Source organism: Carlito syrichta, unplaced genomic scaffold (assembly GCF_000164805.1).
Source record: "Carlito syrichta isolate Samal-C Ts95f unplaced genomic scaffold, Tarsius_syrichta-2.0.1 Scaffold311146, whole genome shotgun sequence".
Classification (NCBI taxonomy): Eukaryota; Metazoa; Chordata; class Mammalia; order Primates; family Tarsiidae; genus Carlito; species Carlito syrichta.
The window spans coordinates 335245-351269 of NW_007255242.1; the positions used below are offsets into that span (position 1 = coordinate 335245).

Genomic DNA, 16025 nt, shown 5'->3' on the forward strand with positions numbered 1-16025 from the left:
GGGCTCAGGCCATCCACTCACCTCAACCTCCCAAAGGCGTGGGATGACAGGCTGAGCCACCGAGCCCGGCTAGTTTTTCTATTTTAACCAGACAACTCCCCCCAGAATGCTTCCAAGGCCAGCTGTCTTGAACACCAAGCCACCATTCGTCCCCATGGTCTTCACTGGGGGAAACCCTTGTTCCTCAAAAAAAGGAGGGTGCTAACTCACCCATACACCAAAGCCTGCTCCCCCACTGGCCCTCCCAGCTGGGGCCTCCCAGGATGTGGGCCACCTCAAACGAGGTGGGACCCGCAGGTGGCTCAAGCCCAGCTTGTAAATGAGGAAGAAACCAGAGGAAGACTGGAAATTGCGATCTTGCAAGGACAAGCCACCATGACCAAGAACCCACCCACTGGGCCCGCACAGCCCTGTCTATGGGGTGTCCCTGTGGACACCACCAAGGGACTTTCCGAAGGACTTCTGTGGCTCCTGTTTTCACTGGTCGCAAGAAGGTCTAACAGACCCCCAGAATTTTTTACTCTAAGATGTGAGACACTCTTCAGTGTAGCGAGCCTATCGTGCCCATTGAGATTCGGTCACATCAGTGACACCTGGGGCCTCTTAGAGTGTGTGGCCTGGTCTGAGTGTAGATGCCCTGTCCACCCATCTGTCTCCCACCGCTCACCCACCACATCAAGCTTTAGTAGTTTTCCGTGGCTTCCCCTGACACCAGAAACCAGATGCCCCGCCTGCCTTTCTGAGCTCACCTCGTGTCCTGCTCCCTCCAGTTCAGACCTCCCAGCCAGGTCAACCTTCATTCTGCCTCACGCTTATTCTAGTCTTCACGTTGGCTGTTCCCACCGCACCACATGCTTGTCCCTCAGCTTCCACGTGACCTGCCCTTCCTTGGTCTTTCCGTCGCCGTGAAAACATTGTCCTCTTCAGCTTGGCCTTCCCTGATTCCCTAGTCAGAAGCAAGCATCCTGCTTTATTTCTTCTGTTGTTCGTATCCTCATCTGCTAGCTTCCCACTGGTGTGTTGCTTTGCTTACTGTCCCCTTCCTCCCCGTGGAGATAAACTCCATAAAAGGAGGAGCATGTCCCTAGGGCCAGCGCAGTTGCCTCAGTGCCCAGGACATCACTCAGGGCAGAGTAGAGGCTTGATGACTCTTGGTTGAAGACGTGCGTTGAATGCATGGCTGGATTTACCTCTTCAGATCAGCCAAGGGTGGTCCTGAAGGGCATTCTTCCTCTAGGCCAGCGCCTGAGGAGGTTGACCCAGTGGAAATAGTTCCCCAAGTCTCGGTGGGAGGGGTGATGTGTTTGTGAGAATTTGGCGTCAGATCGCCGGGCTGGGGAGGTCGTGTTTGGGGAACATCAGGAATAAGGTTGACCTGCCCATGGCTGGGTGTGTTGAAGTAGCTCTCATAGGGTCTAGAGTTTGCTCTGGCCAGATGCTCACCTGTCTGCTTTTGAGGGATTCTGAAACCATAGCCTACCTACTTGGCCACAAACGGGGAGATCCTTGTCTCACCTGCTTTAGCTGAATGCAGAGCAGCCTGATTCTGCTTTGAGCTTTGGACTCCTGTCTGTGTGCTCAGAAAGCTGGACTTGTTCTCAAAAGATGAAGAGGGCCTGAGCTGGAGCCCAGCATGGAGGGGAGGTGGGCCACAGCCACAATGAGGATACAAGGAAATCACCCCCTGTGATGCCACGGCATTGTCTGGAAAGCCAGAGACAGTTGGAGACCTTCTGGTGAGTTCAGGAGAGCCTTCCTCAGCCTGTTTATAGGGTCTGGAAGGGACGTGGTCTCTCTGGCTTGAAAAGGTTTAAAACCCATGCTGTGGTACTCAGTGAAAGATACTGCTACGGCTTTTAATTAAAATCTCCCATCGGACTGATATCGAAAGGCAACCAGATTTCAGGGGTATAGAGGAAAACTTCAAAGCACATTTCTTGAAGTATTTTTTGCAGGACTTTGTTACATGCAAAAGTTGTTCTGTGGGAAACCGAAGGGCTTAAGAAAATTAAGCACATGTCTACGGTAGGACTTTTCAGAGCATTGAATATGCTCCCTGTGACTCTCAGGTGATACATTATGCAGTATTTTCCAATATTTTAGGCCCTGGAATCCCTTTTTAGCTAACATTCTCTTGGCACACACCTTAGGAAATATTGTGTTTGAGAATGGAAGAAGGTGAGAGACAAAATCAAATGCACTTCACAGGTATTTTGAGGTTTCTGTGTGTCTTGCATGGTGCCAATTACTGTGTGGAACACGAAATAATACAGAGCAAGTAGCCGATCCTTATGTTAGGGTAAGACTCTCACATGCAAAACAGCTAGGAAAAAATAAAAGATGAACACGCAATCAAGAGCTACAGTGTGTGGTATGAGCTATAAAAACCTAGGAATTCAGAGAGGGAGGAGACCCCACCTGGTAGGTCTGTTGCAGCAGTCGGAGAAGGCCTCCTGGAAGGGGTAGGACTCATGTCCCCTCGGAGACTGGGTGATGATGGAAGGCCTTAAAAAAACCCTTGAATGGCATCACCTGCTGTTGTGTTAGTTAAGTTTGTTAAGCTGTTTAGAGAAACTTGCATGGTTTCTCCTCTTCAATGTCACGGCGTGTCTTGGGAAAGCCGGAGACAGGTCAGGAGCCTGGTCTGTTGGCCTTTCGAGTCTCTGACATATGAGCAGTGATAAGGAAATGTATGTTCCCTGAGCAGCGGAGTCCACTGTGAGCCAGCATCTGAGATTCCTGTCTAGGAGTTCTCGGTGAATGAGGCAGAACACACGGTCCTCACACCTGTAGATGTTTGTCCTTGAACCGGAAGCTGCAGGGAAGACCCACCAGTGAGACCAGGTGTACACCGTTAAGTTCTCTTTGAAGTGAGTCTTACCGGTTCCTTCCCAGGGTCGGCGTTGATTTGACCATGACCCCCTGGATTAGCGAGGTGCGCTTTCCCATGCCTGGTGACTCAGAATTCATGCTTGATAGCTGAATGGCCCAGTGAAGTCTCCTGAGTACACACTGGCGTCCTTGCCGATGTGTTACTCACAGAGGCTGTCCAGGAAACAGGTTCGGGCAAGAGAGTTTTAAGACTCCCCGTGGCCGCCTTCCACTTTGATGTTTATTGGCCGCCATGTTAGCTCACGGGATAGTGGCGCAGGGGAGGAGTTGTGTGGCTGCCCTTGCTCCAGCTGTGGGGCACATCTGTTTCTCCAGTTAACATTTCCTCTTTTCTTTCTCAACACCGGCGCTCTCCCCAGGAACGTGCCCAGGTTTGGTTTTCTGTGTTGGTAACAAGTGTTGTATGTCCCTCTCCTCCCCTGGCATTGTGTTCTTATGTTAGGATGTCCCGTCTAGACTCGCTGTGGTGTGTGGTGTGGCAGTTCATAGCCGATAGCGTCCAATCCTGAGCCCTGACTTTCATGTACTTGTGGTGTCTGGTTAGAAGCCACAGGCCAAGGCCACTGTCCCTCCTGTTTACTAACCACTCCCTGATTCTTTGGTTTAGGAACACTCCCGGCCTGAGTATGAAACCAAAGTTCGAGAGAAAATGCTTAAGGAGAGCAACAAGTCGGTTGTCCAGAAACTGGAGGCAACTCCGACGGAAGGTGATGATGAGGTGAGATGGAATGATCTCTCTGTTAACTTCCTGGTGTCATGCTTACAGACCGTCTTAGCAGAGGGAGCCTGGGTCTCAAGAGGAGGTGGATGTGGGAGGGGATGGAATGAGAGAGTTCCAGCTCTTGTTGTCCAGCTCTTGTTGTCAGAGCTCGTGGGCAACAGGCTTTCGCCATGATTTGATCTGTCTCTCTCTCCTGGGTGGTGTCATCTGGACCAGATGGGAGGGCAGGTTGGAGAAGAAAGAAACACTTTCAGGCCCAGTTTCTTTGGGGGCCGTCGTTCAAATACTGAATAATAATAATACCCCTCCCCATACCAACCACTACCACCACAGCTAACCCATACAGAATGCTTGTTCTACGCTAGACACTGTTCCATGTGCATGATGTTGTCTCATTTTGGCCTCACAATACGTCTGTGAGGCTGGTACTATCATCATGTAATTGAAAGTGTGGGACAAAGTTAAGTCCACAGATTAAGCCCTTTGCCCGAGGTCATATATTGGGGAAGTGGTGGGCAGATCTGGGCTTCCAGTGTGGGTCTCTGTCTCATACGTGCAGTCTGTATACCTAACCATTATGCCACACTGCCTTCCCAATGCAATGAGAAGATCAAGGGAAAAGCAAGAAACGGCTTGTAGGGCCGGCAGAGGCACATTCATGCCTGTATTTGCTCGAGCTGCTCACACAATGTTCCTTACATTTCATTGTGTCTGGGTGGGCCTCCGAAAGTAGAAACTTGATGGTGAGTACGTCATCTGAGTCATATTTCTGAGTCTTATGGTGGCATTCGGTCGTTAAAACAGAGCTTTGGAATTTGTGCTGTGTGATCTGCAAATACTTGTACGTGTGTGTGTGTGTGTGTGTGTGTGTGTGTGTGTGTGTGTGTGTGTGTTGGGAAGGAAGCTCTTTGGGATACCTACCTCGCGCTCCACCCTTTGAAACCAAAAGAGAGAGAGAGAGTGAGAGTGTGTGTGTGTGTGTGTGTGTGTGTGTTTATGTCTTTCCTAATCTAGTTCCTGAAAAAAAAAAAATCCACAAGATTGAAAGTCTGTTGCTTTTAGTTGTATCTTCTCTCCATCTTGGATTTGAATTCAAATTTCATTTCATTTTACATTCTTTAAGTTGGAACCATTCATGTTAGCATGCAAATTTATGCAAGCATCAAAACAGAAGAATGTGGTGTTTTTGAGCCCAGAATACTGGCTTTTTTTTTTTTTTTTTTTTAAAGAAAACAGGAGTTAAACAGAACGGAGAGAGGGTGGCCCTCTGAGTTATTTTTTTCCTAGACGAAGATCAAATCCAAGACCACCAATTGTTCAGGGAAATAATGAATTCATCCTTAGGAAAGACCAATCATCGCCGCCACCCTCATCAGAAAGCAAGCATTCCGTGTTCTGTCAGATTCGGCAACGCCATGCAAACTTCTTTCTCCACCCCAGAGCAATCGACAATGAATGATTTTATGGAAATCACATGTAACTTTTATTGACCACTGACCATTTAATTTTAATTCCGTAGACGGGAATGCCAAGGAGCTGGAATTGTTGAGGCTGTGGTTCTAATATAAACATCGCTTGGATATATATGCATGATAGGTCAAATAACTTTCAGGAACCATGAATCATTTAAAAACATCTGAATGCATTATGAATGATACATATGTTTATGTTTTAGCATTCAACATCTATTTTCATTACACTGTTGAGAATGCAAAGCTCAAAGCATCTGATGCCTTATGGGCACTGGGTGGGGAGATGACCTTCCCAAATGAGCAGCGTAAGATAAAAACGGCCTAGAGTTTGTCAGGATTCTTCCCGAGTTCCCTCCGTTTCGTTAATGTTGTAGATGCTTCTGTGCTGAAGCAGAAGCTTCTGTTCTGAAAATGGAACACATGTTGCTGTCTGACGGGAGAGACGCCACTCTGGCCTGTGGGAAGAGCTGTGGTCAATACCCATCACATAACATGGCTCCAGGGATAATGTGTGTGGTTACTCAGGAAAGGCATCTTCTTTTGGGGAATAGACGGGGACTAAGAATCACAGTCTAGCTGGATGCGCTTGTTTTACCCCAGAAGTGACCCTGACGATGTATATCCCCACCTCTTCTCACCTTCCTTCCTTTTCAGGGATAAAAAGCTATCATTTTCTGCAGCCCAGAGCGGTACAGGAATGTGCCCGAGACCACATAGCTAGTTGTAGAGGAGCTGGTAATTAAACCCAGCTCTGCCTCATCCTCAAACCCCATTGCTTTTTTTTGCCTTTTTTTTAATTTAAAAAATGCCAAGCCCATTAATTTTTTTAAACATATTGATTGAGATTTAATTTCATACCCTCAAATTCACCCATTTAAAGTGTACAATTCGGTGGTTTGGGGTATAATCACAGATTTGTGCAATTGTCTCCACAATTTAAGTTTAAAACATTTTTATTATCCCCCAAAGAATCTTAAATTTAGTAGTTGCCAAGCCCCGGGCAACAATGCTTCTACTTTCTGTCTCTATAGATTTGCCTATTCTGGACTTTCATGCAAATGGAATCATATAATATATGGTCTTTGGTTTCTTCCACTTAGCAAGATTCTTTCAAGATTCATCCATATTGTAGCATATTATCAGTACTTCTTTGCTTTTTTGACTACCAAGTGATATTTCATCTTTTGGATTTATCTAATTTCATTTACCCATGCATCCGTTGATGGATATTGGGTACTCACCACTTTTTAGCTGTTATTTGTTAATGCTGCTACGGACATTTGTGCACAAGTTTGTGGCTATATGCTTTCATTTCTTTGGGTATATACCTAGGAGTAGAATTGCTGGGTCATATGATAACTCTGTTTAACAGTTGAAAGAACTGCCATGCTATTTTTAAAAGCAGCTGTTTTATTTTAAATTCCAACCAAGTGCGTTTGAGAACTCAACTATCTCCACATCCTCGCCAACATTTATTATGTCTTTTTAATTTTATCTATTCTAGTGCTATTTCACTGTGCTTTTAATTTGCATTTTCCTAATGACTAATGATGTTGAACATCTTTTCACGTGCTTATTGGTCATGTGTATATCTTCTTTGGAAAACTGTATATCTTCTTTGGAAAACTGTCTATTCAAATCCTTTGTCCCTTTATAAAATTTGGTTAATTTATTATCACATTGTAAGAGTTCTTTATATAGTCTGAATACTAGTCCTTATCAGATAATGTGATCTACAAATCTTTTCTTCAACACTTTGTTTTTTCACTCTATAAATGATATCATTTGAAGGATGAAAGTTTTAAGTTTTGAAATGGTTCAACTTGTATCTTTTCCTTTTGTCACTTGTGGTCGTGTGTCATAGCTAAGAAGTCATTGCCTGATCCAATGTCATTAAAATATGTTTCTAGTTTTTCTTCCAAGAATTTTATAGTTTTAGCTCTTACAGTTAAGTCTATCATCCATTTTGAGTTAATTTTTTTGTATATAATTTAAGGAAGGGATCCAGATTTATTTTTAATGCTTGTGGATATTCGGTTGTCTCAGCACCATTTGTTGAAAACACTATTTTACACATTAAATTGTCTTGATACTCTTATCAAAAGTCAGTTGACCATAAATGTAAGAGTTCGTTTTTGGACATCAGTCCTATTTCATTGATCAAGATGTCTGTCCTTTGCCAGTACCACACTGTCTTGACTACTGTCTATGTAGTAAGCTTTGAAATTGAAAAGTATGCGTCCTCTGACTTTGTACTATTTTTTTTTTTCAAGATTGTTTTGGCAATTCTGGATGCCTCGCATTTTCATATGAATTTCATGACTAGCTCTTCAAGTTTTGTGGGAAAAAAAAAAGCAACACACACACAAGTTAGGATTTTGATATGAATTTAATTGAATCTGTAGGTTTATTTGGAAATTATCGTCATTTTAACAATGATAAGTCTTCTAGTCTATGAATATGGTGTACCTTTCCATTTATTTATTTTTTTATTTTTTAACAATGTTTATAGTTTTCAGTATCAGCGCATCTTTTGTTAAGTTTATTGATAATTTTTTAATGCTACTTCATATGTAGTTGTTTTCTTAGTTTTATTTTTGGATTGTTCATTGCTAGTAAATAGAAATACAACTGATTTTTCTATATTGATCTTGTATCCCACAACTTTTTGTACTCATTTATTAGTTTTAACAGCTTTTATTAGATTTTTATGATTTTCTATTTATAAATTGTATCATCTGTGAATAGAGATAATTTTTCTTCTTCTTTCAATGTGAATGTGTCTTATTTCTCTTTCATTTTCTAATTGCCCTGATTAGACTCTCCTGTACAATGTTGACCAAAAGTAGTGAGAATGGGCTTCCCAGTCTTGTTTTTTATCTTAAAGGAAGAGAAAGTTGTCTTTCTTTACTAAGTGTGACGTTAGCTATGGCCCATTGCCAAAAACAAAACAAAACAAAACCCAAACTTTGTCTATAACGCTTTTCTGAGAAAAATTCACATCGCATGGACATAATGCTGCTCTGAAATGAATTGTTCTACACCATAATGAAGTGAGTTGAAATAAAAACTATTCACGTCGAGGAGGGGCAACGTGGCAAGGCCCAGAGATTGGCGGGCTAGCCGTTAGAACTCCACCATCGCAAACATGGTGTTTACACCAGGTAGCTGAATCCTTTTCTGGGTCTCTCCGGCCTCGGCTGCCACATGGGAGGATTGGGATGACATGGCCTCTGCAGTTCTGAGAGCCGCCCTTTTTATTTGCTGATCTGCAGAATAATGCTGGTCATCAGCCCGTCGCTTTAGGTGTTGGGCTGTCCCTTATTTATCTTATATGATAGCAATTTGGCTCTTCATATTTCAATTATTGTTCATTTTCAAGGACGTGAGCCTAGGGGACTGTTCGCATTGATACAATTGTAAGTAATGTATTTGGAGTGCTCAATGTGTGCCATGCTTTACAGGTATTATTTAAGTCTCAAAATGATTATGGTCCCCGATGTGCAGATGGAAGACTGAGGATTAGAGAGAGAAATAAGTTGCTCAGTGCTAATAGGTGGCAGAGCCAGAGTGTGAGCCAGGCATCTGACTCAAAAGCAATGCTTCCAGCTTCTAGCTTCTGTGCCTCTTGAAAGTTTTCCTCCAGCGGATCCTCAAACGCTCCAAAAAGTTATGTTTGACTCTTATTTCCTAAACTAAAGGCAGAAAAGGCTGTGGTATCCGCTGGAAAGATGGGTAAGAGACAAACGTGCTACCCTCCTTTCGTGGTTTTGTGGAAATCTTGGTGGGGTGATGCTCTATTTCCCCTGAGAACCACAGTGAGTAGAATGAGCTTAGTTGACAGCAAGAGATTCAACAGACAGCCGGGTGGATTCGGGAATATAAACATGGATGTATACGTTGTGTTTTCCAGAAAGAATATGGCGTCTGGAACTTTTAATAAAAGCGTAGGCTAGATTTACTTATTTATTTAAAATTTTTTTTTTTTTACCCTGAGTCCATTTGAATCTTTTCTAGCATTGTCTGTCTTGGACAGGCGTGGAGGTTTTCTCAAGTTTCCATCCAGAGCAAGATTTTTCTCTGTTGCTACAAGATAATAAGGTGTGAGACATGGCCAGTGGGGTGGCAGCACTGTCTTTTGTCTCTCATCACTCTGACCATTTACTCAGCTCCGTCTAATTGTGACCCACGGCGCCTTTTCTTTGGATCAACTTTGTGTCGGTCAGAAGACCGTCGGAAAACAAAGCTCATGCTACAGTCCATAGAGGAAAATAATGTGAGGTGCTAATTGTAAAGGTCTTGGAAGAAGGGATGTTGAGGCCAACAGGGAATAGTGAGGAAATGAGAGACTGGCACTGCAGGAAGTGAGTGCCACTCTTAGGACCGGAAGGACAGGTAGGGAGGTGGTCTCCCCATCACTCCACGGGAGCTGGACCCCTGGAGGAGAAGAGCCACTTCCGGAGGTGCCATCTGAAACTGATAGGCAAAGTGGGGAGAAACACCCTGCGATTCCCCCCTCCTACCTGCCAGACTCCCACGGTTACTTCCCAATGGCTAGATCGAATCAAAAGTCAGTCAGTGAGTTATTTCCGGGAAGTACAGTTTTCAGGGGTCAGTGTCCTGCAGCACAAGGCAGATGAAAGAATGGTGGAGAGTCAGTCTGACTCAACTAGTCAGTGTCCCTTTAGGACCTACTAGCCCCCGATCACTTTCGATCCCTTGCTTTGGAGAGTTGAAAGGCTACTCGGGAACAGAGATAAAAGCATGGCGAAGAGTGAAGGATGCTCACCATTGACATGGTGAATGAGCACGTGAATGGTCAGTTGTTTAGACCATTCCTGAGTTGTTGTGTTTGTTGAATGAAGGGGCGGTAAGAGTGTGTCAGACGTGTGAGCATGTGTGAGAGTGTATGCAAGTGTATGAGAGATTGAGCTTGTGGTGCTGTCACTGGAGTGACACAGGTGGAATCAGATAGCTGAAGGCTTCAAAAAAGAGAGAGAACATATTTGTGTGTGTGTCAAGGTGCAAGAAGTGGCTGGATGGGGTGGCTCACGCCTGTAATCCCAGCACTTGGCTTGAGACCAGGAGTTCAAGAACAAACTGTGCAACATAGTAACACCTCATCTCTACAAAAACGAAACAAAACACAACAAAAAATTAGCCTGGCCTGGTGACATGTGCCTGTAGTCCCAGATGCTTGGGAGGCTGTGGCAGAAGGGTCACCTGAGCTCAGAAGGTCAAGGCTGTGGTGGCCGTGAGCATGTCACTGCACTCCAGCCTGGGTGACAGAGTGAGACCTGGACTAAAAAAATACAGGGAGCATGAAGCTGGTGGAGGGTAGGGTGATGACAAACACAGGTCTTAAAAGAGTCCTCTCCTGGAAGTGTAGAAAAGGGAACATTTCTACACTGTTGGTGGGAGTGTAAACTAGTGCAGCCTCTATGGAAAACAGCGTGGCAATTCAATATTTTTATTTTAAAGACATGGGGTAAATTGACCTTCCATATGACTCAGCAATCTTCTGGGAATATACCCGGAAGATCTCAAATCATTCTACAAAAAAGATACCTGTGCTTGCATATTTATTGCGGCACTATTCGTGATAGGAAAAACATGGAACCAACCGCACTGCCCATCGAAAGGGGACTTGATAAGAAAATGTGGTACATATCACGATGGAATATTACACAGCCCTAAGGAAGGACAAAATTATGGACTTTGCAGCAACTTGGATGGATTTAGAATCTATGATACTCAGTGTTCCAGAAACAAAGATCTGGGTACCACATGTTCTCACTCACAAGCAGACCCTGAACATTCATCATAATACACAAAAAGGAACTGGCAGTCGCAGGACACTGCTGGAGGGGGTGGACATAACATCAATAAGGGTACCTGATCCCACACCAGGCAAAGTGAGAACCCTTGGGAGGCCCAAGCTTCACCTGTACGATGACCACTTACGTACTTAATCCTAAATTGACCCTCACATCTTAAGAAAAAAAGAGTCCTTTCCTGTAAGCATATCACTAAAAGGACTTTGAAACACAATTCCATTTAACTATCTCGGCAGTTACCTCACAGAACTTGTTGTCACCCGCCTGTGGACTTAGCCAGCGCAGTGCTCCCATCCCTGCCCCAGCCACCTGCCGAGCGACACTTAATGAATGTTTTATGGGGGAGCATTGACACTAAGAGGATGTGTGAGCCGTGGATGGAGGGGTGTTAATTTACCGCTCAGTATACCACCCTGGGGCCGATTATTTCAAAGGAAAACTCATCTCCAGTTAAAGCACTGAAACATTTATGACAGATGCCTCTGGCCGGCGCAACACACATACATGTGGAATAAATTATGCATCATTGTACAGCCTCTGTCGAGGAGGCTGGGACAACAAGCACAGGAGGCTGGGACATCGTTGAAGTGTGCGGAGAGGAGGGAGGCCTGGGGGAGGGGACGGAGGGTCTCGATGGAGCCTCTCATTCTGGGCCAAGGTGGACCCGGTCCAGGCGTTCCATACGGGCTTGGGTGGCTTATCAGAATGTTCTCTGGCTGAGTAACGTTCCTTCGGGCCCTCTTTTGAAGGCATTAAGTGACTGAATAACCATTCGAGGGTCAAAGGTACGAAGAGTCTGTGTGTCTCTGACTCTTCTTGGGGATTAAGAGGGTTTCTCGCTGGCAAAAGGAGCCGCTGGGGCACAGAAAGGGATTCAGTTCACCAACAACTCTCATGGTAAATGAGAAGCTGAAATGAGACTTGAGTCTGGTGCTGTTGCTGAGATGTTATTTATTTTCATTTTTATTTTTGAGTTAGAGTCTCACTCTGTTGCCCACGCTGGGTTCAGGTGATCCTTCCACCTCAGCCTTCTAAGTAGCTGGAACTACAGGTGTGCACTACCACACCTGGCTAATTTTTGATTTATTGTAGACATGCACCAAGCGGCCCGGGTTGGTCTCGAACCCACGGGGTCAGGCAATTCACTCTCCTCGGCCTCCCAAAGTGCTGGGATGACAGGCTGAGCCACCGAGCCTGGCCGCTGAAATTTTTTCATGCGCTGGTGCCTGAAGGCTCTAACCATCCGAACTAAATGGACGTTTCATGGACTCTCTAAGGGCTGATTTGGGGACGCTTTGGATCTTGGTTCTCTCTGGTACTACTGCATGAACTGAGGAATCGCTGGCAGGAATGAGGCCTGGGCAGAAGGGCATTCGGGGGAGCAGGCACCTCGGTCCTCAGCCTGTGCCTGTGCCTGTCTGATAAAGACCATCGGGCCGGACATAGTTGCTCATGTCTGTAATCCCAGCACTTTGGGAGGCCAAAAGAGGAGGATTGCTTGAACCTAGGAGTCCGAGATCAGTCTGGGTAACAAAGTGAGACCTCATCTCTCTATGAAATCAGAAGATGAGCCGGGTGTGGAGCTGTGCGCCTGCAGTCTCAGCTACTTGGGAGGCTGAGGCAGTGGGATCATCTGAGCCCAGAAGGTTGAGACTGCGGTGAGCCTTGAGCATGCCATTGCACTCCCGCCTGGGTGACAGGGTGAGACTCTGACTCAAAAAAGAAAAGAAAAGGAAAAAAGGACTGTGAGATTTAGGCAGGCTCAGCTCTGAAATCCTGCGACTTCTCTCTTTGAGTTTATCACATTTGAGAATAAGGTCAATGAAACAGGTCTTTCCATTTCAGGTGAAACGTAGCTCTTGGCAGAAACCTAGCTTATAAAGTAGCATTGCTGCCGACATGCGCCCTGACATTTTTCAGTACTGTTGTTTTTTGTTTTGCTTAATTTTTTATTTATTGTTTCTGGCTCCACCTCCTCTCTCTCTCTTACTCTCTCTCTGCCATGTCTTGTGAAGTAGCGTCCAGTTCTCACCTCTGGTCCCCCTTCGGGACCTTCCAGCCAAGAGAAATGGACGTAGCAGAGGAATTGGGTGCAGGGGTGTGGACAGTTGGCTCTGTTTGACTGTAGGATGTGGGTGTCTTCTCAGGACGTAAATGTAGCACTAGATTCGGCCTCCCTCCCCCTCATTGGTGGGGTGCAGCCACAAGGCTCCCTAGATGACTGCCCAGCAATCTCCGACAGCAGCTCCACACCACCAAAGGGATGGCCAGTCTTCTTACTACGGTGTCAGACAGCTGTGCCAGGGTTGGGAGAGTGCTCTGGTTGGGAAAAGACTGCAGGTGATTCTGCCCGACTTCCACCTCCTGAGAGCTGCTACTGAAAGAAATGAGAAAGAAAGGAAGGTTCTTGAAAACAAAAGCAGGTCAGGCTCGGTGGCTCATTCCAGCACTGTGGGAGGCGGAGGCGAGTGGATTGCCTGAGCCTGCAGGTTCGAGACCAGCCCGGGCAACTTGGCGCGACCTTGTCTCTACAGTAAATCAAAAATTAGCTGGGTGCGGTAGTGCGTGCCTGGTAGTTCCGGCTACTTGGAAGGGAAAGGTGGAAGGATCGTTGGAAGCCAGCAGGTCATCACTGGGATGGCCGCGAGTGTGCCACTGCGCTCTAGCCTGGGGTGAGACTCTAACTCAAAAAAAAAAGGAAAGAGAAAGCAAAGAAAACAAAAAGCACTGTAAAGAATTTCAGTGAGTGAGGAGCACTCATCATCTGCTCTTGGGCCCCAGCTGGCTACTTCAGTTAGTCAGTCTTCTTCCTTGGAGTCGGGGACTGACCCCGTGACCCCGCTAAGCAAAGTTTAGTCTCTTTTACCTGGCAAGGTTGTGTTTGTAATTACATACATTATACATGAAAATGTGGTCCTCCAGAAAATTCCTGACAACGAAGTAATTCCTCCTAACATTTTTTGGTCTCCTGAAAAATCCAGTTTGGGGGGAATGGATGTTAGCTACCATTTTAGTACCATTCTGATTTGTATCCTTCTAGATATTTTCTTCTGCATTTTTATCCATGTACACATTTATATTTGCTGTGGTCATGGGTTTATGTATGCACATGCACACATAGGAGAAAGCCACGGACAGACACTTTCATCCGAGCCTGGTTCCAAAACGATGCCCCAAGATACCCCAGGGTGTCACAGCAGACTCACAGAAGTGAGGTGGAATTACTAAACATACCTCAGGGAAACCCAGCAACACTTGACATCTGTTGGCCACCACCCAACACTACCTCAGCAGTATCTGTGTTCTTCAATGTCTTCATATTTTAGTAAAGCTGAGTCGTCAGTGTCTGCAGCATGAGAACTGCACAAAATCATTATGCAAACCGAAGCATGAGTGTTGGTGTCTAAACTGATACCAAGGCTGGAGAATTTGGGAAATGTCTAACAGGTGCACACTTCCTGTTGGCAAATGATAAGTGTTAAGAGTGAAATAAAAATTATTTATTTCAGTTTATGTGTATTTTTACTCCGTGGCTTTTATTTAGGACACAAACACTCATTAAGTCATTTGGATTTAATAAACGGAACTGCTAGGTATTTCTTTTCAGTTATGAACTCTGCACAGAAGTTGCTGCAACGTTCAGGGTACTGGGAACCAAGAAAGTTTGGGATAAAGAACCTCCTACATTCTGTGGGGATTTGCTAGCAAGGCAGGCAGCCAAGAGCAGAAAGCTTAAACAGATAAATAGTGAGCTTCAAGGTTGCGGGAATTTATTTGGGGATGGCAACAGTCTTTGGCCAACTGTAGGCTAGGGAAATGCCAGGTGGGCTGGTTTCTTCCATACTTGCTCTTTGGTCCTCCCACTGACTTCCCTCTCAGGCCTTACGGTGCGTCTGCCCCGGCATATATATTCCCTCCCTCTTTCTCTCTCTCACTGCTGTCTCTGCAAACGTGTGTATGTGTTTGTCTGTGGTACTAGGCACTGAGGGTTTCTCATCCTGAACATCCGTTTAAATCCTTAGGATTTAAAAAGGAACTCAACGACTTTTAACCCAGAGGATGCTGCTGTACTGACCACCTCCAGGGTGGTTTGGGCTTCATGGAGAAGGATGCCAGAGAAGCGTTGAATGCATCATAAACATCTCCCGGCAGGCAGCATATGAATTATCCATCCCAAGTACAGACTCCTCGGGTGGCCCAAGCCATCACACGGGGGGCTCTGGCCCTCTTCAACTGACAGCCTATTCTCCGCATCAAGAGTTCTGGCCAAAATAAGACCTTCTCCTTTGTTCACTGTATACATTTCTACTGGCCTGGGTCTAAATTAAGAAGTTACTAATAAGGAGGGCCCTGAGACCTGGGTTGTGGAAGGGAAGCGAGAGAGAGACAGGGCAGCCTGTGAAATGAGAACGTGACGGGGGAGGAGAAACAGTGCATGCAGCCTCGGAGCTGAGGCTGGGCAAGCTCAGGAGGTTGGTATTTCAGACCCTCATGGCTTCTCGGAAAACACGAGGCCCAAATATGTGCAATGATTTTTGAATGTTGGAATGGCGTCTTTGCTGGGAGAGGCCAGCCCATACCGCTGGGATGTGTGATGTTAGCCACAATTGACTCGCAGTTTGGGCTTTTCTTTTTTCAGTTTAAATGATTTTTCCATATATGGCCAGAACCATGTAAATTAAATTTGTCTTTTGCTGTCTGGGCCAAGGTCGTTATTTCACTTCCTTAGAATCCACTGGAAGCACACACATGCCCGTCAGATTCCCTTGCTCTCTCTCTCTCTCTCTTAATACGCCAGAAACGCCAAAGTGCTGGTTTAAAAAATTCCTCTGGGGTCCAAAGGTGCCTTGGCTCTCTGCAGTTCTTTTGACATGATGGTCAAAAGGTGCTTTCAGAGAAAATGGATGGGATTGTCCTTTCGTGGATGGAAAAACAGAGGCCCCAAGACGGTGCCCTTCCGAAAATCATCGCCCAAGCCAGAGGTTGCAGAAATCTCCTTCTTCATCCACTACCACGGCCTGCTCAGCCATGTCCTAGCAAGTGAGAGGGGGCTTATAGCAGCCCTATCCCTGAGTAGACCCTGTGTTCTTTCTGAGCTTCCTT

General features: G+C 45.6%; 1 protein-coding gene across 1 annotated transcript in view; it reads left to right on the plus strand.

Moving 5' to 3' along the window:
• ANO2 (anoctamin 2) overlaps nt 1-16025 on the plus strand; it is a 374120-nt gene that overhangs the window by 184225 nt on the left and 173870 nt on the right. The window contains exons 13-14 of the mRNA XM_021717811.1: nt 3252-3263; nt 3500-3610. Of these exons, the coding sequence (XP_021573486.1) occupies nt 3252-3263; nt 3500-3610 (123 nt within the window). The remainder of the gene's footprint in view (nt 1-3251; nt 3264-3499; nt 3611-16025) is intronic.